The 25,661-nt window shown below is 38.1% G+C and overlaps 1 protein-coding gene across 9 annotated transcripts in view; it reads left to right on the top strand.

Moving 5' to 3' along the window:
* The window catches only part of ADGRL2 (adhesion G protein-coupled receptor L2), a 376,824-nt gene that overhangs the window by 240,016 nt on the left and 111,147 nt on the right, over positions 1–25,661 (top strand). For all 9 annotated transcript variants that reach the window (XM_057374970.1, XM_057374944.1, XM_057374925.1 and 6 more), the window contains one exon: positions 13,694–13,866. In XM_057374970.1, coding sequence (XP_057230953.1) covers positions 13,794–13,866 — 73 coding nt within the window. In that variant the 5' untranslated portion in view covers positions 13,694–13,793. The remainder of the gene's footprint in view (positions 1–13,693; positions 13,867–25,661) is intronic.

The following is a 25,661-nucleotide window of genomic DNA, read 5'->3' as shown; positions in this document are numbered from 1 at the left end:
GGTGTGATTCTCGCTGGTGTGATTCTCGCTGATTTCTGGTGAGTAGCTGGCAGCACGGGGGAGTTCTACCTGATGATGATGATGATTTCATTGTGCATCTGATTTGCAATCTATTGCAGGAGTGCTGAGTGCTGATAGTGTTGTTTAGCGTTAGGATTTTAAAATATTAAAGTACATAGAGCACAAGTGAAATCAAGGTGGCTTGCTGAGTTTGTGTATAAATTGCATGGTTTGGTGAGTGTGAAGGTTTGGCACAATTCAATGTCTTTGGGCAAGATGTGAAATCTGGTGATCTAAATTAAATTTGGAGTTTTTCAGATTGCAGAACGAGAAGCTGGTAAAATGGCATGCATTTTCTTTACAGGGACAGCATCTCTTAAATTTGCTTTCTATCTGTTGAGCTGTCAGCCACTCTGTCACTGAAAGCTTAAAGCTGTATTCATGAAAACAAGAGTTTTCTGGATTTCAAAGAAAATGCTATTTTTGTTGAAAGTAGCAATCAGACCAAAAGGTTAGACTATCATCAAAGTGTCTGTAAAAATATGCTTAAGACCCTGTTCTGTTCTTGGCTGTCGGAAGAGAAGATGACTTGTAAATTGCCTTTCATAAAAGTGAGTTTGATTTAAGGTATTAATAAAATCTAAATTTGTGCATTCTGGCTGTGGGGACTGAAGATTTTAATTTAGTGAAATGCCAGAACAATTTTTTTGTGCTCGGTTTGATGAGTGTTATGTGAGAATTCCATCTTACTAAATTAGGGCAGACATATATATTACAGTGTTTACAAACTGTTATGATTACAACCTGTTAAATTTCATATTTAATATTCAGTCATCTCTCAGCAAAAAAGTCACCTCATTTTTGTCTCAGAGCTGTTGAATTCTTGTGCTAAAATAGATTAAATTGCAAATGTTAATCTAAGTAACTGTGGAAAGTTGTGACCTGGATTTGAAATAGCCATGAGACTATCACAGCAGCAGTAAATCTTCCAGAACATGTAAGGCTGGCACATGGCTGGGATATGTCTGATGTGAGAATTTGAGTGCGGGTGGAAGAATAGCCTGAAAAGAAAATCATGTGCCAGTACCTTTTTATAATAAAATTTTTAAAAAGGAAGGAAATGTCACTTTAATGTAAAGCTGTGTTTTTACAGGCAGCACACAGTAACTTCATAAAAACRTATCTTAAAATGGTAATCTAAAATTCAAGCTGTATTTAAGAACAACTATTTGTGGCACTGAGACACCTGGGTTCTTAATCCTTGTGTGCTTCCTCTGGCAACAGTGATTCCGATCTTTGAAAAATGTATGGGAATTTCAGGTGCAGGCTTCAGCCTGAAGAAAMCATCAGTTTGAGGAAAAGTAGACACTAAATGTACTTCCCTTTTGTTTTAAGCTTTTSCTTCTGTCCTTAAATGACTGCTTTTTTCTCATCTAAGCCTGGCTTCAGCCCTAGTTCTGGGTACTTTTAAAGCCTGATATCATCAAAAGGCCCTGAGTGTTAGYTGTCAAGCACTGGCATTGCTAGAATCTTTTATTATCTTATTGCTTTGATTTTCTTCATCTCTCCTAAAACGTGTCAAATAAGAATGTGGGCGATGTCAGGAGAATAYGATAATAGTAATTTTTAAAGCAATGTTTTGACTTAAAAAATAATGTTAAAACAATCCTGTTCAAGGAAATCATAATGTAAATCAGAGGACATTAATTGATAATTAAAAGTCATGTATTAAATATTTTCTACATRTGTATTTGATCCAGTTTGCTGTTCTTTAATAAAAATGGGTATTTTTTATACAAATTTATTCTTTCATGAAAGAAAGMAATGAGCTTGCACATACTGGCCCACGTGCCCACACAACAAATTTATCTTGGGGTGCTATAAAAAGGTATTCTGAGTGTTACGGTATCTGTTATTGCAAAGTTGGCTATTGATCCTTTTCAGTTTCTAAAAAAATACTAGGATTGTAGGGCTTATGCAGCAAGAGCCTGAAATGCTCTACCTCTCAGTTTTTTTACGAGCTGGAGTATGACTGTGTTCATTTTCTTCACTCCAGAGAAGGGTGATTGGCAGGCTCTGGCATTCGGCTGTCCACAGCTGAACTGCAGGGCTTGAGCTGCCTTGGCAGGGCTGCAAGTAAAAGTTTGTGCCGCTTTTGCCAACTGTGTTCTTGGCTCAAGCTGATGTTACACGTCTCTCGACTCCAAAGCATGCTCATTTGCCAAATTCTACCTAAAAATGTATGCTGGAATTCCTAATTAAATAAACCCCCTGGTATTTATTTTACTCCTTGGAAAGGCACAAATTCTTTCACATTGGATGCTGCTTTGGTAGAAATACAAATAAAAAATTTTAGAAGCCCAGGGTGGATTAGAAAGTTATAGCTGATACTAGGAAAGAAATTGTCTCGTGCGAGGAGATTGGGAGCTTTGGTTTCTCCTAAGTATTGGAATTATATGACTTTACCAGGTTCTTACCTGAAATCCTTTGCATGTGTGCATTTTTTTGTTTATTTTTTCAGGTATTTTGGAAATTGTTCTGCTACAAAGGATAATAGCAGTCAGTATATAATTTCGTTGGGTTTTCCAGCTAGATAGCATTCTAGCTACCTTATTGTTGCCGTAAGCTAAAGTTACTAGTTGAACGATAAAGGTATAATTTATGCCAAACCAGTCTGGAAGCTTTTTCAGAAGACTGATAGCAACTGCTTTTATACATATTGCTATGTAAAATGCTTATTAATGTTAGCAGATGTTGCACTTTAATCCCCCAGAATGATTGTTTGGTAGCAGCAGGAGATTTATTAAGCTTGAGTTGTGTGAAATTGTGTGTGCATAAGCTGCTATTTAGATTGTAAAAATGCCATTGAAAACTGTAAAAAAGTTCTAACTGTAATTGGCAGAGAGGTATTAGCTGTTTTAAAAGAAGTATATGTGTACCACTGGCCCTTTTGCTATAACCTCTTTATCATTTATCTTCTTGTATTAATGTCACTGAATTATTAATTCATGAGCAGGGTTGGATAGGGTGAAGGCACTATTTAAATGTGTGGCACATGTATCCTTATCGCTGGAGACATGAAAAGAGTCATTTTGTGTTATCTATAGAATGGAAAGGACATTTAAAAATTTCATTTACGGTAATCCACTTCACTTCCCAGTAAAACACCTAGATTATTGCTACTATAATATAATGTTCTTATTAAAATTTTGTAATCTTTCCACTCTCTCACTTATAAATACTGTTGATAGACAAATGTGGATTTATTTTTTTTCTTCAGTTGCACATACAGTTCATGAACTGCAGCAGAATGTATGAAGAGCAGGGTTTTAATAAAAAACKATTCTCTTTAATTTCTAGTAACAGAATACAAAATAAAAGCCAGTAAGTATTTATAATCATGAAAGGTTAAATAAATTACCATCTAAAATCATAATGTAACCTTATTAAAGAAAAATATAATTTTTTTTTTCCAAAGTAACACTGTCATTGTCACATTGAGCCACTAAGACCTATGCTATTTAAAAGAAATTGTAAATGTGTGGCACAGAGTTCTTGGTCTGCTTGATGAAACCACAGAATGTCAGAGGTCACACTGCTGCTAAAAATGTGTTAAAAATGTATCTTAAATTTCATCTGTGCTGTATAGATGATTTTAAAAAAAATAAAATGTACAGGAAATACAATGTTTTCAGTCACTCCAATGGAAAGAAAATATTCTTTTTWAAAATTCTTCTCATAGAAGCAATTTCAGGATACTTTGTCCTGAAGTACTCATGGTGGCTGGCATGGCAGTGCTGGAGATAACCSATATTCCACTTTGTTTAATATTTAAAAGATAKCACTTCACACTTCCCTTTTCACCATGCATGGAAGAGACCTTCACTGTTTCCCCAATACATGKKTTTTTTTCCTTTTTTTTCTCTTCAGAAGTTTCTTTGCAGAAAATGTTATGTAGGCTGCTTGGGAGAAGAGTTTTAAACAGTGGTGCATGCAAGTAAAAAGAGTCTTTGCTAAATTATAATTTAGAGCCCTTCTTGCTTATAACTTSTCTGAGTGTAATCATTATAGTTTCCTGACTTAAGACTTTCTACAAAAGGAATAAAACAAAACTAAAATAATTTCTAYTTTTCTATCATAGTTTGAATAAATSAGAAAGCCCAGTTTCCCCAGCTGAAAGAATGTTGCAGCTCTATTGAATGACTGGTACTTATTCAGCTGTCTTGCATAGTTAAGAATAGTCACCTGAATCTTCATTGCTTATTAAATTGTACAAGAAAATACTCTTAACCACACTTGCACCATTATACACCTCAGCAACTTGTCTGTCCTTACAGAGCCCATCATCCAGTAAGGGCATTGAATCCTTTGTTTCATTGCCAAATCAGGCCCAGTATATATACTTCWGAATAGATTCTGAAGATTTATTTGCCCAGTTGATTGCATACATTTCTCCCATCTTTGATGATGTGCTGGCAGTAGTTGTGTAATTGAGTAGTGTGTTTGTGTGTAGGTGCCAGGAAGAGAGTGTGCAGTGTTGTCATATAGGGCTCTTCACTCCTGGGTTCTTGCTTTTGCCGTGAACATGTGTATGGGAAAAGCCAGTTACGAGGGGAGAAAAGCAAGCAGTTTGTTGATTTTTATTTCATGATTTTAGAGTTTTCAACCTTCTTAGTACTACTGCTATGTAAAAGTGGTGAACCTAAAAGGTGTGACTTCTGGTGCTGTCTGCTTTTTTTTTTATACTTAGGAAGTCCACATAGAGGTCCTCTAAAGGTTTACATAAATTCAGTGGAATTTCTACCTGTAAGTCATCCTTGCCTGGAGAATCTCGGGTCTGCTTAGAAAGCAATTAAAGACTTCTTCCCTTCTGTTGTCAAAATTAGAAATTTTGTTGCAGTTCATGGCCAAGTATGGGATGGTAGCACAGCGTTCCTCAGGTTTCTGTGCAAGTCATGAGCCACTACCTTTCAATAACTAAATGGCTTGTGAATGGTTTGGAGAGTGCAGCTTTATGGAATTACTACTAGAAGTTTTGGTGGTGGTGATTTTGAGTGTGGTCTTCTGAATGTCCTGACTATCCAGGACTGCTGGAAAGAAAACAGTGCTCTGTGATCATTGTAACATTAATTGTGCTTCGGAGAAAAGAAACAAAGCTAGGAATCACTTAAGAAGGGATTTTTTGAAAGAAGAAAAAGCAAAATGCTTAGGTACACCATGTTTTAAAACATGAGTAAAAGCAGGCATTATTGAAATGGTCTTCTATGAAATGCATTATTGYGCTCCTRTGATMAATTCTAATACTTGAGCATATTATRGAAGAAGAAATACTTAAAAATATCTTTCTCCTCCTGTCTATATACAGTCACAGGTTTTTCACATTTCCTTGCATGCTCATCCGATGTATTTTATCCTAGATTACCTCAGTGCTCCCAAGAAAACYGTTTTGGTAATATTGATAACCTAATATATGACAGATTTTGGTCATTATTATTTCATTTAGTGGTCATATGTATAGACCAAGAGGGAATCTGAATATTGATTTCACTGAATGGCTAGTAACAATGATTTATGAGCCAAGGATTCAGTGCAGTGAGCCAAACACAGCAGAGATTACATCTTAGGTGCCACCATTGATTTTGATTCATATTTCACTGCACAATGATTAGGCCATGGTCTCACAGATGTGAATATTAAAACAATATTCCTCTCTAAGCAAAGATCTGCCCAAACTATACTCTGTATGCACATCTATACGCCTACTGCTTCTGACTCTTAAAAATGGCAAATATTTTTCAGTTGCTTGTAAGAGTTGGTGTTGCTCTGGTAATAACAAAGGCTTTTGATAGACTTCTTTAAAATAATCAAAAGTGATTTTGCTGCACACTCAAGCTTGTTCTTGAAACTGGAACAATATCATTTATATTGAACACAGACCACTTAATATGATCATAAGTACAGCTGATAGAAAATGGATGCTTTAAAATGGATGTTAAACCAGCACCTTCATGAATCTTTTTGATAATATTCCTCGGCACATGCCCAGAAAAGAATTTCCAGTGCAGTAGTTTTCAGGGAATTGGTTCCACCAAACTGAGGTTTGATGAATAGATGATATTGATGAATATCAAATGTCGAGGCAGCCGTACAGCCATCCCCCAACAGGTCCAGTGTGTTGGGGCTATACYTCCCATTAACCCAGCTATAGCATTGATAAAGGTGCTGTGCAAGCATGGATAAAAATGTGTTCTTGCCTGTAACTTGATTTTATTTTGGAGGTTAGTATCTCATGGGTATTTTGCTGGCTTTGTGCTGGTCTGTGGAGTTGTCTTTCTTCAGTGTGTCAGCTGTGAAAGGCAGAATYGTAGAACAGTTTGGGTTGGAAGGGACCTTCAGTTATCATCTATTTCCAATCCCYCTTCCATGGGCAGGGACACCTGCTGCTACACCAGGTTGCTCAAAGCCCCATCCAACCTGGCCTTAAACACTTCCAGGGGTGTGCATTGGCAACCCTGTTCCAGCGCCTCACCACAGTCACAGTGAAGAGAAGCTTCCAAACATCTGCTCTRTAATTACCCTCTTCCAGTTTAGAGCCATTCCCCCATGTCCTGTTCCTGCAGCCCCTTGAAAAAGTCCCTTTCCAGCTCTCATGTGTCCCTTTAGCTATTAGAAAGCTTCTACAAGGTCTGCCYAGGCTGAGCAGCCCCAACYCTCTCAGCCTGTCTGCATGGGAAGGGTACTCCAGCCCTCTGATCATCTTWGTGCYTTCCTCTGGACTTCCTCCAGCAGGTCCACATAATTCTTATCTTGGGGGCCCCAGAACAGGGTTCAGTACTCAATATCAGAGCTCATCTCCCTGCCCAAGCCCAGACCTTGGTGGCCACAAGGCAGATCAGGTGTGTTGAAATCCTTGCAGTCAATTAGAGGAACACCATGTCGCTTCACAGGTACCGGCATGTCTGACCACAGTCCCAGGACTTAGTTCTGTTTGTTTTGTTTTTCAGTCTGCTTCCACTTCAAACAAGTTCTCGGCTGTGAAAAACAGTGGAGGGAAAGGAAAAAAAAAAAAAAAAAGATTAGCTAAGTGGCATAACAGCTTTGAGAAATACGGGCCTTTGCAAAGCCTTGTCAAGGCTGTCAACAAACAGTTTCCTGTCTTACAAGATTGCTGTGTCTTTGGTTGATGTTAGTCTAGTGTTTTTTTTTTCCAAGGGAAAGAAATGAGATCTTTAATATAAACAGATTATTCTGAGGATTTATCTTTTCTGAGAAGTTTGAAAAGCCTTTGAATTTTCTTCAGCTGTTACAATTGCTTCTTTAGGTTTGTCATACGGTTCTCAGTGGTTTTTTTCAGATACTCATTATTTTCTTGTTTATTTTTGATGTTCATAAAATCTGTCCTACATAGGTTTGAAAATGAGAGCTATTTGTTTTGCAGTTTAATGAAGAGAATGGCAAACAGCCTCAGACTGTGCCTCTGGTGTCCACAGTGATCAGCATATTTAACATGCTCAGCATGACACTAAGATATTACAGCCGATAACGTTTGTAATTGACTTACAGCATCCCTTTCCCTCCCCCTTCTGTGGATGGTGGGGATTTATCTTTGAGTCCCCAGGAAGCTGTAGTGACATGGAGGGCAGAAGTGGTAGRAAGGTTTTAGCTGCACTGCTTGACTGGAGGTATCTCATGGTGTCAATTCAGGTGAAATTCAGGGAATTTTCAATGAGGATTGAGTGACACCCCCATTCCGCCCCCACCCCCCCCTTGATTCTGAGCATTTATCAAAGGTAAAAAGAGAAATTCAGACTTGGCAAAAGGAGAGTGCCTGGAGCCAAAAAAAGCCATTCTTATTAGCGCTAGCAAAGGTTTACTTTGCTGGCTTATTGAATGAAAACTCCCTAGAGTGTCCAGGCTTTATCCTGTGTTAACAAGGGGCAAAGCTGCCTTGTTGGGAACGGACCGCTGTGTAACGTGTCTGTAAAACAGAGTGAGGCCGAGCTGAGCTAGAGTGATGATGACAAAAGAAAATCTTTGTCTTTTCCTCTCAAATCCTATTTATTTTCTCTGTGAATGATTGTGGTAGACCACTGAGGTGCTGGGGACCGATGGACTAAACTGTGCTGTTCCTCTGTTAAAATAGTGTCAGTGCACTGTTTAGTGTCATGTCTTGCATAGGTAGATTGGGTATTTTGAATGATCCATTACTCTGATGAGCTGGGAGTCAGGCTGGTGTGGAGTGGGTGTTACTGGGGTCTTTGTCAATTTAGGATACGCATTTATTGCTCCCTATTTCAGGCATTCCTCAGGCAGGAGCATGTAACTTTAGAGCACAATGAAGCTGAATGCATTGAAGTAATTTTTTTGCAGCAAGATTGGATGACCTTGGTCAAGTCTTTTTCTTACTGTATTATTCCCTTCCCTCATACTGTATTCTTTCCATGTAACTTGGGAAGAAATGTTTTGGGTTAGAAATCCAATGTTCAAGGTGACAATTAATAGGGACTGTTGAAAACAGAAGTGTAGATAAGACTCCCTGCTACCTTTTGAGCATTAAATTGCTTTTAATGGAAGTCTTTGTTAGCCATTTTAGATGGAGCAGAGTTAGCCTTTCCTTTCTCCTTCCAATATGCAGCTTGTTTCATTGGAGCAGAACATTGATTGTTTACCATAGGTAGTAGGAGGAGGCTGACTGGATCAGCACAGAGTCTTGCTTGTCTTCAKGGCTTTTTTTGTAAGGTCTCATAGCTAAAACTCATGACCAGATTTTCTGCAATCTGGTACTGCAGCACTAATGTGGAGTTATTAATGTAAATCAACTTTTGAATAAGCATATTGAAAATTTAGGAATAGCTCACATTGAATGCATCTGAAGATATGTTCAAGGTTGAAAACCAGGGCTGGATCTCATTGCAGATACATAGAAAATGGCAGCTCTTGGATCATAAACAATATTAGTCACATTCAGGTATTTTACTACTGTGGCATAGACAGTTTTACTAACACACTTCACTAATTAAATTCTTATGTTACAGATTATAGGAAGTTTAACTTTTGGGTTTTTTTTTTAAATTGGGAAAGCCTCACGATGGGAAAGCACGTGGGCACATGATTTCTCGGGAGACTRAGTAGTCTATTATATTGTTTGAATATATTTCTACTCACCCTTGCCTTTTCTTGCCCCTCCTTYCCTCTGCAGAATGGCTCATATATATTGCAGAATTACTTTGTTTCATAAACTGGGTTATGAAAAGGCAGTGGGGGGTGCTGCATGTGTGGCAAGATAGGTCACACAGGATTTATAAGAAGGACTGCCTGGTTCTGCTAGTTTCTTGTGTGTACGAGCTGTGCAGCTATGCCTGATGTTCCTTACCTCTCYGTGCCTCATCATCTGTAAAGCTAGTATAAATTTTATTTCTGTAATAGGGATGTTAAAGCTTCACTGAGGTTGCAAGTGCTCTGTGGTGCTTCTAAAATGATTTGGAAAATTAAGCACTATATTCTAAAATACATCAGCATTAGTATGAATGACTTTTAGCTAAAGAAAAACATCCTTGCTTAGCTGGAGAGATCTTTGTGTTCTCCTTTGTCTTAATTGCCTGAAAAGATGGATAGAACAGGAGGGTAAAGACAGCTTTTGAGCATGCTGTGTCAGTTGTCCGGAAGCTCTTAAAAGACCCTTTTTTGGCTTTTGAAAATAAAACCTTGGGAAGGTTAAACAGAGTAGAGTTGGGACGCGACAGTCCTTTAGCAGTCTTTCTCTTCAAAGTTAAAAGTATTTCAAGGAGCATGCTTGGAGCAGCCTCCTCTTATCTCTGGGGTGCTCTTGAGCAATGTTGCGGGGAGAGGGATGGCCAGCAGTGGCAGGKATTCWGCAGTGGCAGGTATTCWGCAGTGGCAGGKATTCWGCAGTGRCAGGGATTCTGCAGGTCGTGTTCCATCTCTGAGAAGTTTCAGAAGCACAGAGGCACAAGGAAGCGAGGCAGGGGCACTGAGATATTCGGGATTTGGAGCACAGCTTGTGAATGCAGTATGAAGAGATGCCCAGTACCTTTGCAGTGGACAGGTTTGAACATTAACATTTCTATTCCTGATCTGGCCTTCTTTAAGAGTGCATTTGAGAAGAATCTTAACAAGGTGAGCTACTCCCAGCAGGGGATTGGTTTTTTTCCTGTGGGAGATTGCAGTATGGCCCAGAGGTAGGGATTTAAGTTACAGCTGAAATTTTCTGGGCAGCTTTTATTGCACTCTGAAATTCAAGCAAGAGTTTGCTCAAGGGAGTTTCTCCCTGCCCCACCCCAAGCAGTCAGTGATGCAGAGACAAGGCTTATTAAGGTCTGAGGGGAAATAATTTATTTGCGCAGAACAGCCACTCGCTGTGGTCTCCTTTTTCTGTTTACAAAGAAGTAACTTAATACATCTTTTCCTGCTTCTACTCATTTGGTTTGGGATTTGTTGTTGTTGTGAGATGCCCCCGACAGTGTCTGTGTCGCTGATAGATGGATGGTCAGAAGGACGTGGCTGACAGCAGTGCCTTTAGTCCGAGTGCTCTCTGGCTCCAGCTCCTGTCTGGATGCCTTTCTCAGGTTTAGCTTTTGTTATGCTGATGAATGGTTGGAACTGCACCCTTCTTTTACTTGGAGCCACACAGAGTTTCTCAAATACAGAGGCTCCATTAAAATGTTTGCTGTGAACACGTTAACTTACTCAAAAGAAAAGAAGCCAACCCGTACCCTGTTGCATCAGTTTTCAAACACTGTTCCATTTTTTCTTGGGTTTTTAGAAAAACATGTATTACTGATAATCTGGTAGGGGCTGTTTGGTTTTGAATTCTTTTTGCAACAGCATACTGAGTTAAATTCTATGTCTGTAGGCTACAGCAACCTAAAAGAGAACAATGWATTGCACAAAACATTTAAATTTTTCCTTTAAAATGCTCGCAATTTCTTCTTGATTGAATGGTTTATGCTGGTTTTGGTATACAAAGACATCAACAGCTTTTCAGAAACTGTAGGTCCTTGTAAAAGTACCTAAGTCAGTTTAGAAGGTCAAGAACTCTTACTCAATTGGAAAAAAAAAAACCCAAAAACCTATTTGGTATACATTTTGCAACTATTTCCTAGGGAGATGCTGGGTCTTACTGCAAGTCATGTTTTGATTATTGTTTTTACTTTTAACATAACTCTTTCCTCCTCGCTCCAATTTAAAAAGGCCCACAAGGAAGTGATGGCTTTGAGGATGATAAAGCGCAGGTATGTCAGTATATCTGCTTGAAGCTGAAAAAAGATGTCTCAAAATCTGGGAGTGCAGTGATACGTTGTAGAAATAATGATAAAATTTGAGTCTCCGGAAGTCCAAATCTTCTGGACAGACTGGGAGCAATCAGAAGGCTGATTTAATTTTGCTTTTAGCCATTATTATTCATCATCTATTCTCTTGGATTATTCTGATTGCTGACTGAAATTATGCTGATTAGTCTGTAGTGTGTGTGAAATAGTTTTATGATTTTTCCTTTGGGTGCTACAGGTGAAAAATTAATCCAAACTCTTCCCAAGATTCTAACTTAACTATCTCCTGGGCTTTTTTTTGGAGATCATGGTGGCAATATTTTCTTCTTAACTCAGCAGGAGCTCCTTTGCAATTTTAATTTCTGCTGAATGCAGTGCATCCTTTGTGGACTTTTAGATTTATTTTCTTTTAGTTGCAAAACAGCCTCAGCCCAGTGTAAAAGATCTAGAGGTAGAAGGTGACTGTCTCTTCWTAACTGCTTCGGGGTTGTCCTGTGTCACCATCGAAATTAATGTCACACACTCAAGGGACAGGGGTGTGTGCCAGGGAGAGCCACGCTCCGGCCGTCCTGCACTCGGTTTGCTGTTACCTACTCCTTGTTGAAATATATGTGGAAAAAAGTGACTTCTGTGACTGAAGAGCACCTGTCTGTAGTTGGAAATTGGAAAAAGTGCTYGTTTTTATGTATAAATAAACATAAAATCATTTGGTCTCAGATATCAGTTTTYTTTCATTTCCCTGTGTGAAGAATCACAAGCACACTTGTATTGTTAAAAGGATGCCTCCACTTCTCCTAAAGAGGARCCAAGTAGGGAAATCTACCTGGCTATTTAATGATCTCCACAGTTACATTGTCTTCACTGAGAGCTGRAGAAATTGTTCTATAATGTTTTCTGTTAATTCTCATCTTTCTCTCCTTGGGAAAAAAACGACTGAGTGCTAGTCTTCTTGTTGTTTGTGTGCTCAGAGAACAAGCTTATCATTGATTAAGATTAACRTCGACTAATATACACTTTCTGCTTCAGAAATGATCTACGTTTCACAGAATTTCTGTATCTGGCATTTTGTGCTCTTCATCCTTTCCGCTTCTCCTTACCAAAAGGGTAAATGTATTTTTAAAGCCCTTAACATGCTCTAGTACTCATGAGAATCGTAAGTGGCCCTTGGATTCTGCCACTTAAATTTTTACATAGTCATTGTTACATGGTTTTAAAGTAACATTAATTTCAGATATTTCAGTAATATGTCTGTGCAGTCCTGTTTGCTTGTCTTGGAAAGACCAAGCTGATGTGACACTGGGCTCAGCCCTTTGCATCTGTGATTGCTGCAGTGTCCTGTGTTCTACACAATTGTTTCACATATCTGTAACATGTASAGCCAGCTTTCTGCTTAAAGATAATTTGTTCTGTGGATGTTAATTTTCCTCTAGCTTCCCAARCTCTAGTAGTCGGGGCTGAAGTATGACCTAGCTTCACAAAGTGAGATATGGAAGAGGATGTGTGYAGTTACTCAGCTGGCTGGTGAGAGAATAGAGTCATTAGCAAAAGGGAGCACTCTGCTGTCAAATCTTCTACCACAGCTACTGCACTCTATCACTGTAATTATATTTTTCAAATGCAAATGACAGCTTTAAGAATTCTTTCTTTGATACAGGAGCAGTTCAGTTTGTATTTCTCAGTAGGAGACACGTCTTGTCCGAGGCTAAGGACAGGAGAAGGCCTCATCCATGTTTATTCCCATTTCTCCGAAGATGTTTGTTGTGTAGAAATGCAGCTAACTGTGGAGTCCTATGAAGAGGCTGCCTCACAAACAGGATATTTTGTCAGCAAAGCAGCTGTTCCTGCCTCTCTCATCCAAGGAGAGCAATCTACGTGTAGCGTGAAGGGAACTCCAGGACCATGGCAGGGAGCAGAGCTGCTCAGCCTTCCTGCTGAGAGGTGTTGCTGTGTTGTTCTCAGCCACCCCATGTTTCAAATCCTAAGAAATATTGCAGTGCCCTAGGTTTAATTTTGCTGTGGTTCTTTGGGATAGGGGAATGCAGGTTGTGTCTGATTTGTGAAGTCAGAAAAGCGTAGCCTACTCATCTGCAGGTCCWATTTCTTGTATTCAGTGAAAATGTTATTTTCATGGTTTCTTTCATGTGTCTTAGTGCAAATATATCAATAACACCCATTTTTCAACTTTAACACATATCATTATTTGGCATTGTGTTTAGTGATCATTGACCTTGAGAGATTACATCCCAGAAACCTGCCAAATTCCCAGTTACAGTGCAGGTGTACTGTCAGTTTCTACTCAAAATTTCGATCTCCTTKTGAAATAAAATTTGGTACTCCAAATTATTGATGTTCAGGTACTGATGGACTTTTTTTCTCCTTTTCTTCCAAATCCTCTGCTATTCCAGGTATGAAGATGAATAATGCAGACCACTGGTTTCGATGATGCTGGGCTTTTATAACTGGATTCATTAAGGAATACAAAGAAAATTCTTACAGGGATCAATAATGGTGTCTTCTGGCTGCAGAATGCGAAGTTTTTGGTTTCTGCTCATTATCAGCTTCCTGCAGTGTACTGAAGGTAAGCTTTAGTTTATTTTTTATTTGAGTTTGCAGATGAGTTAAATGGACTGCACAATTAATTTCTGTTAGATAACTTGAAGTTTGAGGATGTCAGACTATCTGTAGCATATTCTAGTTTTAATTTATAAGATGCAAATTGTCTCTTTTTAATGAGGAAAAGAAGAAAATAGATTTTTTAGGTTTGATAGTRTCATATGTTGAAATTGAAACGCAATGTTCAGGCAAGTGAAGTGATGGTATTAATGGCCTTGATTGGTAGGTGCCTTATTTTTGGATTCTTCCTGCTTATCCTTCCTTTTTCTATTCTCATTGCACAACCATTTAGAAGAAATGTATGGATGTGTTAAATGTGATATAAAACAACTGAATGAAATACCCATTTTACTTTTCTAATTTAGCTCACTGAAAACGAAATGGCAAACACTTCATTAAGATTAGTGCTATGCAAGTTAAATTTCAGGAAATAAAACTCAAAGTTCATACAGGAATAGCATCCACTTGAAAATATTTTTGCTTTTTTTAGAAAAAGGAAAAGTACTTCACTGCTATCAAATGTGTTTAAAATAGCTGTTAAATTAAAGAGATGAGGAAGGAAAAAGATTTTTTAAAGAATTTGCATTATCTGTACTTTATCTATTTTTTATAATAAGCTATAGTTTATCCAGTTAGTCTGTCTCCACAGCTGTTCTTGTGACCCCTTTATTAAACAGAGGAACACAAATGAATGAACAAGAAAACATGATTTATGAATTCTTAATTACAAATACTTGTATAGAAGTTGAGGCTAGTTTTGGATGTGTTTTGATTCACTAGATGGTAGGTGAAAGAATTTGTTTAGTAATAAAATAGCATCCGTGTGCCATCTCACATTGTTGTGTAATCCATATATAATATGCAGACTTCCTTGGTGTCATGATCTCTCCAACTTTTAAAGCAGATACACACCTCGCTCTGTCAAAATTTGAATTTTAAGACTAGATTTTCAGAAAAACTTTAGGAAAGCTACCCTGCCTCCCCCTCTCTTTTTTCCTAAAACTGTGTAAGTAAAAAGAAATTATTGTATAAATAAATAGTCCCTAAAAATGACAAAACCCAAGATTAAAAATTTAAATATTTCATGCAGCCTTCCACGCTGACTGCGTAATTTCCTAAGTTTTATTTCTAGGCTTGCAGGGCTCGGGTGGTGCGTTGTGCTGACAGACGAGCTTTGCTGAAATAGGTTGTTCATCTGCATGTGTGAACGTACACATCTCTCAGGGAGCGTGTCCTCCGAGTCTTCAGGAAGGTTCCTGAACTTGGAGAAGTCTCATTTCACTTAAATAGCTTTCACAGTCAGTTTCCCATCCTTCCCCTCCTTCTTAAATATTTCCAGGGTGGGAAATTGGTATTTCCCGGTGCGGATCTTGGATGGTTTCACCCTTGGTGGGACTCCTGATCTGCTCTCCCTGCTCTCTTYGTGTCTGTCCAGGCTGTGGACTTAGGTAATCTTTTTTGTGTAAGGAAGTAAGTACAAACAGCTGGAAGGGGAAATGCTTTTCAGCCCCTTCCATAGGTGAGAAAGATAAATGTGGATTAGGAGATTGGAGTTATAAACTGTATGACTTGGTTTGGTAGTAACTGGTGCTAATTATAAATGCACTCACATTGCAAAAGTGGTTGCATTGGGTGAAGCCTAAGATGTAGGAAGTTAAAACATCTATTTATGTTTATTTTTTCTGACGTTTTAATATACTATGGATTTTTTTATTATTATTGCAGTTGTTTCAAGTTCCTCTATCTAATGCGTTTTACACACMTTCAGGTGCCTTCAGTTTTATGCTGTGTAGGGGTTGAAAACATTTGAAAGCAGAAAGGAAAAGCAGATGAACAACTTTCTGTGGTTTGGTTACAGTTGCAAACTGCATGCTGTAAAGAGTGCTTTATCTGCTGAGTTTGGAATGGAAAAAGTCAACTGAGAACTTCTGCAGATTGAATTTTTGCCATTTGCAGAAAGTTAATTTTCATTGTCATGTGTAATATTTCAAGTCCATTTTGCTCTGTCCCTGTTTTTCTTGCTTGTAGTAGCCAGTAGCAATCTTTTGATGCTTCAGTTGTGAATTTATTTTTTTAAAGTCTATACAAGAGCTGCTTTTTCAGCTAAAAGAAACAGGGAAGGAAATTGGGAGCTGATAACAGAATCATACCAAATTAATTGTAAATTCTTAAAATAAATGAAATACTGTGGCTCTGTATACTGGAAATGAATATTAATATAGAGTTGGCTTCCAGCCACAGAAGAAAAATGAATACTGCATTATTACACTTTCTCACAAGATTACATTGCCTTCTGCTTCAGTAATAAGAGATGCCAAGTATAACATGCTTTAGTAGCACTTCATGCCTGGAAGTATGAACATGAACAAAGGTTAAAATAAGAGCATCTAACTTTTGCTAGAAATAAGAAAATCTTTAATTCTCTTGCTTGAATTGTAGGTTTTTTGTAAACTGATGTGTACATGAAGGTTGTTGCAGTTATTGGGGGAGATAAAACCTGGCTGAATTCCCTGCTGTTGCATTTTAATGTTTCTGTACAGTTTAATGGAGAGGAAGGGGGGGAAAAGGATCCTGGGTGTGGACAAGTGATTCATTTGTTCATATAATGAAACATTTTCCAATCAAGAATAGGCTTCATTACTCTCACAGCCTTAACTTTAACTCACCAGGGAATTAGCAAGCAGGCACAGTTACATGAAGGCTGTAATTTTCTTTTAGTGTTGCCTATCCAAACAGGAATCGTATTTTCGCATAAGAAGGTCTTAGTTTTGGTTTTTTTGTTTTTTTTTTCTCCCTGGCTATGCAGTCCAGATGGGTTTGCTTTTTAAGCAGTCCATTCCTTCAGGTAAAATGCACCTGAAACAGACAAGTGCCGACAGCTGGGCTGGAAAAGCACGCTGAGTTATTATACACTGCTGGTACATCTGATCAACAACAGGTCAATATTGTTGTGTTTGTTGTTACTGCCATCAGCAGCAGGCATTGCAGCTCTAAATGAGGAAGGGACAAGAGGCTGGAAAAGGCAATGAAAAGCTCAAATCATGAGCTGGAATATTGATCTCGTTTGTGAAAGTTATTTTGCTGTCCCTTTTTCTAGCATGTTCTRTATAGGTATGCCTTTAAAACTGCGGTTTTGTTACAGAGGGCAGATGGAAGGGATTCTCTTGGGAGGCAGTTTGGCTCAGACTGGGGGCAGAGAGGGGCTCTCTCCCGTGTCCATCCATCCCATGCCTCTGGCAGGGCACAGCCCCAGCTCTGCTCTGCAGGAGGGGGTCCTGCTCCTGCCCATCCCATGGATTGAGTCCCGCTCCTTTATTTACCTGTTTCCTACGAACTCGAGGAAGTTAATTACTTTTGACACTACTTCTTTTTTTTTTCCCCTCGTTTTTTCCCCCTTCCTAATTAGGTGAAATAATCWTAACAAGTTAAAAATTATCTGAGAAAATACAGAAAGCCAGAGAGTGAGATCACACATGTCTTGTTTCCATAGCAAAGCAGAGTAGAAAGCTTATTATACGTATTATTGGTTTCTCTTCAAGCAAGTTAAGACAGATACACTAATATGCATATGAAAAAAAGATGTCAGAGCTAAACATTCTGGAGAAGATTGGTTTTTGGACTGTGCACGTTTTGATATTTTAAGCCTTATYTTCTTTACAAAGTCCACCTTTTTGATAGCTTTTGGTGCCATTTGTTTTTATTCTCTTGCTGCTTGAAAAGCAAAAATGCATGAGAAGCACTGAAATAATTTTCTTTGCTAACATTCTATTTTAATCAAGGTTTAATGCAATTTTAATTCATTTTATTATGAATTATTATCTATTCTTTGTCCAAAGGAAGAAGCATCATGCTTTCATTATCTAGTTACTTCTGTTTCCTAAATGGAACTATTATTTTTTAAAGTAATCCAGCTTGTCTTTTCTTCTGAATGTTTCTTTTAACGAGCATTGCACTGAAAAAGATATATTCCTGTAAATTCCAGCTATACAAGCCAAAGAGCTGAGTGCTGAACTGGAAGCAGTTTTAAGTGTGCATTCAATGTTAGTGCATTTACTAAAGAAAAGACATACTGAATACAGATAACATACTCGGGGCCACTACAAAGGTATTTTCTGTTTTAGTGTATAACTCCAGCTCTTCAGCTTCCTGTCAAACCACTTAGACATGGAGTGTCTAAAGCATATGGCACAGGTACTGAACAAACTGTAAGAGCACATCAGTTTTCCTACACTTTTACCAGGGAGTATTTGTAGGATTTTGCCCAGGATAAAAATTATAAAAAACTTGTACTATGGACTTGAGTAGAAATCAATTTCTGTTAATTAGTGGATTTAGGTTCTGCGAGGAGTGAAATCCATTTTGGAGTCACACCAGAGCAAATAGGAGCACTAATTTAATTTCTAGCCAGGGAATTTATCACAGTGAGAGCTCTGTCAGGCACCCAGCTAGCAGGAACTGCTCGGTGTACAGAGGTTGCAAAGCATCCTTAAGCACACCCAGCATGCTAAGGCCAGACAGATATTGTCCACCCTTGGGAAGATCACTCTAATAAGCCTAATACTGTCTTTATTTATATCATGCATATCTGATGTAGTTTAGGATTCTTTAGCAAATGGGGTTTTTTTCTTAATCGGTTAATGCAGATTATGGAGAACTTTTCGTAAGAAAGCTTCTGCTGCCCTGGCTCCTGTTTTCTATCCTGAAAGATCACGCCATTTTTCAKTGGGATTTTCTGGTGCACACTTATCTGGGACATCTCTCTTTTCTGAGGGAGGCCCAACATATCTTCGAAAAAGAAAATTGATCTAAACAGCAAGACCAAACATCTTCTTAAAGAAGAATGTCTGTTAAACTTTTCAGCTGCATTTCCAGRAAATAGAGACTGACAGACTGCCCGGAAAATCCAGAGATGCTTTAAAATGCTGGCAGTGAATAACCCTTTATATATTYCCAGAGCAGTGAGGTCTGCAGGATTCTATGCTGTAACATTATGTTTTTAAAACCAAAGCAAAACCACTATTTTAAAATGTGGRAGAACCATGTAGAAGAATGCATGAAGAGCCATTTAAAATATWGTACTTACATTTAAATGAGAATTTTCTAGGAAGTGTTAATATAGGAGTCTTACAGTTTAAATAAAGAGTATAAAAGCATAATTACTATGAGATGAGTAATAATACTACTATTTTGATATGCTGTCTTCTCAGTTAGTGAAAAACATTTTCCTTTATGAGGGGAGATTTTGCCTATTCTTGGGCTACGTATTCAGAAGAGGAAAAAAGTCCCTGTAATGTGTAAAATGAGAGAAGTGCAGTRTGTTGTGCTGAGGGCAGATGCTGTATTTTAGATGCCTCCAAGCTGCTACTTCAGTTTACTGTGTTCAGTTGCCATAACCTTGGTGGGTCTYCTTGGGCAAGGTGAGCTGATGACCAGTGCAGTGAGAGGGGATTGGCTTAACCTTCAGCTGACCTGMAGTGCCATCATTGCCTAAAGGGCTTTTCTTTTATTAAACATAAATCCAGGAATAGTTTGGATTAGTTTATTATGGTAAGGGACCTTTGCAGGAACACAGTAGCAGAACCTGGACATGTCTTTTAAAAAAATAAATAGCCTTCATTAGTATTCTGTTACTAAATATAGGAAAAGACATAATTTTTTATTAAGAGTTGTATTTTAAAAACCTTCAATTATTTTTCATTTCTGTTTTTTGTCAAGTGGAAGAATGCCGCTTGTCTTAATAAGCATGATTTTTCTCTAGTTTTAACATTGTTTTATATTGTACTTTCAGGTCATAGTGTAGTATAACTGCCTGAGGCATCTGATATCAATGAATGCCTCAGCACTGGCTTTCTTATTGCATTTAGTGKCCTTATGATCAGATTATAAAAATTATCATAAAGTATAATGATTTTAGATTTAATATTTGTTGCCAAGTTCTGCAAGYACATAATGGGTTTTATATTTGCAAGCAGATGCAATGATACTCATGGTCTACCTCTGTGAGTAAATGGCACAGAAAGTCGTCTGTGCTAATTGTATATTGCATGGATGGATRTCTTGAGAGCAGGAAGCATGTGTAGGATGAAGGCAGTACAGAAAAAGGACTTACACAAAAAGCTCTAAAATATRTTTCATGTGTGTGCCTGCTTCCATGCTTGTGATAGCGTTCCAGATCATGGTATATGAGGAAGAGGAGATAAAACCATTCACAAAGAGAAGTTGTTGGCTTKTCCAGCCATACCTCCATTATAAATGTACTTAATAGTATAGGAGCTCCTAACAATGGCAGAGAGACACTTAAAAACTGTCTGGCCTTTTGCAGTGGTTAGCTGGTATCATGTTTACTCAACAGTGTTGTTTTTTGTAAAAAGTATATTTGTAATTGCTCCTTGCGATTTTTTTTTTTTTGTTGTTGTTGTTTGTTATGCTTGGGTTGATATTTCAAATGAGACTCATGAATGCTAGATACTTTTCCAATCAYAATTCATTTTGTTTCAGGAACACTAGATTTTTYACATTTTTAATGCAGGATATAWTTTGYWTGTGTGCCTCTGTAGATGAGCCATACCTGAAATCCACAGACATAGCATGATAAATGAAATATACAGYTATTTCTRAWAGTAGGAGCTAAAAATCCCTTTTGTGCTAGTTGTTCCAGATTTCTGCTGTTCCATAAAGAGTCTCAAACTACAACTCCATTGGCTTTCAAAACCCATTTGTACTAAAGTTCTTTGTGTTTCTGTAATCTCTGTCTCCTTGCTTTCATTTGAAGTATGAAGAAATATGTTTGTATGAATGCTGCCTCTGCTTATGGCTCCTTCTTTCAGTCAGGGAGACAATTCATCCAGGTCACAGTGAAGGTAGGACAAGTCATGTAAATGTACAGTGGTAGGGGAAATTCCATGGTTGTTCCCTCTGAGTTTGGACCAGTCCACGTGGTTGGGAATGTTTCATTCTTTTTGTTTTCCCAATTTATGCTAGTATAATAATCCCTGATGTTTTCTCAGTGTATAAAAGATGTGTGGGGGAAACTAGATGGGAAGCAAAATGAATTTTTTTTCATCTGTTGCCTGAGCAACCCATACATGTGAGAAACCCAGGGGGACCACATAACTTTCAGTTGTTGGATACAGCACTCGGCGAGTTTTATGAGAGATCTTGACGATGGAAGGAAAGCTGGCTTTTGTGTTCTCCCCTGTCAGGGGTTTTGATGTCTCTCCCAGGAGTTAGGTAGTTTTGTTCTCTTCCAGCAGAAAGCACAATTAATGCAAGGTGCTGTTTGAGCAATTTTCTTGTTAAATTTGAATTAGGTAATTCATTTAGGAAACCTGAGAGGAAGTTGACACTGAAACCAGATTCGCCTGTGTGCTGCACTCTTCGTTGGAAAAGCAATAGGAAATGTTTGCCTTTCATAGGCTTCAGCGCTGTTTCATGTTGCTTCTGTTTTAACCATCTTTCGAATCAGCTTCAGTCAGATTTTCCTGTTTGCCGCTGATCCTGTGCRTAGGACTTGCCTTCCTCAGTATTTCTCCCATTGAGCTCCCCCAATTAATTTCTCTCAGGCTTGTGAATTGCCTCTAATCGCACAAGGTTACTTTAAGAATTAAATGTCTGTTTATTCTGAAACATTGTAACATTTACCTTTGAACGTTTAAGGGAAATGTCTGGGTTTCTGCCCGAGAACTGATCATGCTTTTTAGTGGCTTAAGATAAATATGCTTTTAGTAAACAAAACTGAGCAGTTTGTTGCTTACGCTTTTGCATCATTTAATTTGCAACAGATGAAACTGGCATGCGTGAAGAGTGAAGCATGGAAAGTACTAGAGGGCAAACGGGTGGTTTGTGATGTGGATTATTACCCATAAAGATGGATAGGGTCCACAAAACATCACTTGATGTATTAATGCACCAGCTGGAAAAAAAAAAAAAAATCTATCAGCATAGTATGTCATGCATAAACTGCTTGGTTTAGGCCCTCAATTCAAATCCTGCTCATAAAACACTTTTAAGTCTTCTCTATCTTTATGCTGGTCTAAAGATCTATAYATGTATGTATATCTTCCTGTATATAAAAAGCATCTGTACATTTTTAAAAATTCACAATACAAAAGGCTGAAGTCATCCATATGTAAACTGCCTTGAAGGATTCATGATACAGTGTTTTGTTCTGCACTGTAAACTAAGTGCYGACAGAAAAACGATAGACAATACATCTAACCAGCACTCCCTTCTTTACCAGTTACGAAGCAATCTAATAATGTACCAGTTATTATATGTTTTATATGTAACGATATAACAATTATTTTGCTGTACAAGTGATTTCAAATTTCCCACTGATAAATCAACCGAGTCCTGACAACAATTCCAGTTATGATATTTAATCTTACCTCTTTGATGCATTATTTTCTACCTCTTAGATTTGTCATGGATTAATTTTAACTGTACTTCTACATTACCTTCTTTTTTACAAAAGTTTTTTTGACGTAAGAAGAGAGACTTTCTGAATATTTGCTATTCAAAATTTGTCGTCATGTTAATGTCATTTTTAACAGACTCAGTGATTCTGACTTTACCTCAGAGCYTCATCTGGTTTGTTAATTTTTATTTCCTTTTTTTGTAGGCCTGATTAAAAAATAAAATAGAAAAATCTAGTGACAATAACTGGGAAAAAACTAGCAARGAGAATCTTTGGTCATGGTATGAATGATTGTGACATAATCAAAATTCATTCTCTTGATCCTGTTTTCATCTGGAGTAAGAGATCATGTCTTAACAGGAAAAAAACKGTGCATTTAGAAGCATTCAAGGATGTTAAGCAACAATAAAACTCTGTAACTATTTAAATGACAGCAGCTGACTATTTGAATTAACTTTGTGTTTGGCTTAATTTTTGGGCCTAATTATTCCTAACTTACGTGAGTAGGTTTCAATTATACAATACTGCAGGGATTTGTAGCTAAGGCAACTAAAGGAATCATTTTACATAAAGTACTTTTGTTCAACTGATTAGGCAGGTAAAAATGGAATGATGGAAAATGGGAACTCTTGTCTGATAAGGGCCAGTGAATTGAGGAAGGCAATGACACTATGAAGAAATAACCCAAGGAAATCTCCTTGTTGAAGATTTTGAGAATTTTTGAAAGGATGGTGTTAGTTAGCTGCTCACGAGCAATTCTCCTGAGTATTGACAATRTCTCTATCAATAAAAAGACAATGCCTGTTTTTGTGGTACCTTGCTTTGGCCTGCATGGGGAAGATTTTCCTAGGAGCTTGTTAAGCAAAAGCTTTGTTCTTAGAAGGAGTTTTTAATGTATGTCAGTTAAGCATTTAAATGGTCAAAAGATGCTGTGTTCACTGCATAATATTTCATGGTTTAGACATGAAAGCATTTTTGGACATCTCATCTAGTTTTATGGATAGATAGATAGATAGATAGATAGATAGATAGATAGATAGATAGATAGATAGATAGATAGATATATATTTTGGCAGTGTGAACATGCTCAGCTAAAATTTCCTTTTTCTTCTTTGAGCATTTATAAAGTCATGCCTCCTAAATTAGATCTGCAGCATAGGTAGGTGTCTCCTTTTGATAATAGTAGACTAASTTCCCTAGACTCAGAATGCTTAATTTTGTTTTTCCTCTGTTTTTCAAGCTCAACTTTTTTAGTTTCCTTAACCAAAGTATCGAAGGTTACAAGAGTGCTTATTCTGCTGACAACACAATAGCATATCTGCAACCTAAACTATTAAGTCTGTTTTTAGAGCTGTCAGCTTTGCCCGTGTCACTTGAGTATGCACCTAGACCTTACAGCCAGATACTTTAGGAGAAGCACTGCAGTTGTTTTCTGGTTGTGTTTYGGAGGTCAGAACTTAGAGTGCCTCTGATGAGGTTAATGTAAGGCTCTGATCTGTTTAAAGGGAGGAAAAAGCCCTACTCATAAAGCATATGGTTAAAATGTATAACAGCGATTTCTAAATTAGATCCCAAATTACTGCTTAAAACAATAAAATTAGACAATAGTAAATGCACATGCATCTTTTTCCTCCCCCTTGACAAATTCCACTTTTCTATGGAAAATATGRTCATGTCTGCCGTTAACATATTAATGTTACACCCTTTCAATTAGTACTGCTGACAAGTTATTTAGGAAAGTCTCTGGAGCATGTGGAGATGTRTACAGCTTCTCCGTGTCTGGTGTTTGCTTTCCAAAGTGAAAGTATTAAGATTTAATTATCAGAAGATGTTTGCAGTAGGCAGTGTGCCTTGGAAAGCCTGTCAAGGGCATGGCTGCAGGTGCCCTGTGTGCAGCTGGGCAGGGGGACGTTCWTGTCCCCAGAGCTCACATCACACAGGGGACATTGCACACGGGAGGGGTGAGCCACRGGACACTGAGCTGCAGGATTTTCATCTGATAGGGGTAGGAAGTGTTGGCTCCTGCTCTGTCACCCCTCAGCTCCCCTGTGGTCTCTCTGGCACCCCTGTGGCCCTGGAMTGATGCAGGAGGCAGGACTGGCAGGGGACAGCCTTTCTTTCTCTTTGAGGAGGAACTTTCCCCCAGCCACTTCCTTGCACCATTTCACGCGGGCATTGGACAACTGGGACAGGTGTAGGTCATGGCARAGCTGTCAGAGTGCTTCACCCATAAATAGATGAAAAATCAGTGAGATCTATGCATCCACTGAAGCTTGGGAAAGCGTTGTGCCAGTTCAATGGGCATTTCCTTTTCAAGAGGGAAAACTGGTCTAAAACATGTCATTCTTTGTTAGAGTACAGTACCAGTTTGACACTTAASGTGATTAATGTTCCTTTGTGGGACCCTGTCATTTAAAGTCAGAGTATCTGGAGCCTGAATTTCCTGGATTTAGTTATGAAGATGGTGAAGGGTATCCCAAATTGCCTGCAAGGGTTCACAAGTGCAGATAACAAAGACAGCCTTTGTCTTTATAAGGGTGTGGTTGAGTAGATTCAGAGTTGCTTCTGATTTCTGTCCTGAGGAGGGAAACAAGATTTTTCCAAAGGGTTCATTTCCCAGATAAGCTAGCCCTTTCTAGARTACTTTAGGGATTTTAAGAGTACATGCACTTTTATTGGAGCAGAAATTGCCTCATTATATCTCAGTCCTTCAGATTTTATTCTTTCACTGGAAGCCGTGGAGGAAGATGCCAAAATACTTAAATGCACAAAGTAGCTTGCTTACAGTGTAGATTTCTTAATTATTCAGTGTCATTGAGTACCAGTAGATATTTCTTGACTCATTGCTTAGGATTTAAAAAAAGTATTTAAGTATTTTWAGGTTTTGGAGTGCTTTACTCTGGCCATGAATCTCCTTGTCTTTTTTCATCTTTACTTTTTAAAGACATYGCAGAGCATATTTCTCCATCTCTCACTTTGCAATGCGTTTCCACATTATTTAAGGAGAATAATAAATAATACTGCTGCCTTGTAAATTTTGCCATCCTGTTCTCTCCCTCCACCCTCTCCATCATCCTTTTCTGGTTATCATTGCCACCTCACAGACTTCAGCTGTGCAGAGGAAATCATTCTGCTTCTTTGTATTGTCTTCCTTAGCCTTAGYTGGTCACCTAACTCAGCAAAGTCGTCACTTCGCACACAAAAGAAGCTTCCTACTTTTGTTATACTTAAGAAATTTCTGGTTGTGAAATCATTGGAAAGCTTTTTATAAAAAAAACACCTGTGAGTTTAAGATGTGTACAGAACACTGGCATGGAAAAACATACTCCAGGGTCAAGAGACAA

The sequence above is a fragment of the Malurus melanocephalus genome, unplaced genomic scaffold, assembly GCF_030028575.1.
Source record: "Malurus melanocephalus ecotype Western Australia unplaced genomic scaffold, MMel_1.1 scaffold_8, whole genome shotgun sequence".
In the NCBI taxonomy this organism is placed as follows: domain Eukaryota; kingdom Metazoa; phylum Chordata; class Aves; order Passeriformes; family Maluridae; genus Malurus; species Malurus melanocephalus.
Note: the sequence above shows the minus strand (reverse complement) of the source record. Positions and strands in the feature narration are given on the sequence as shown.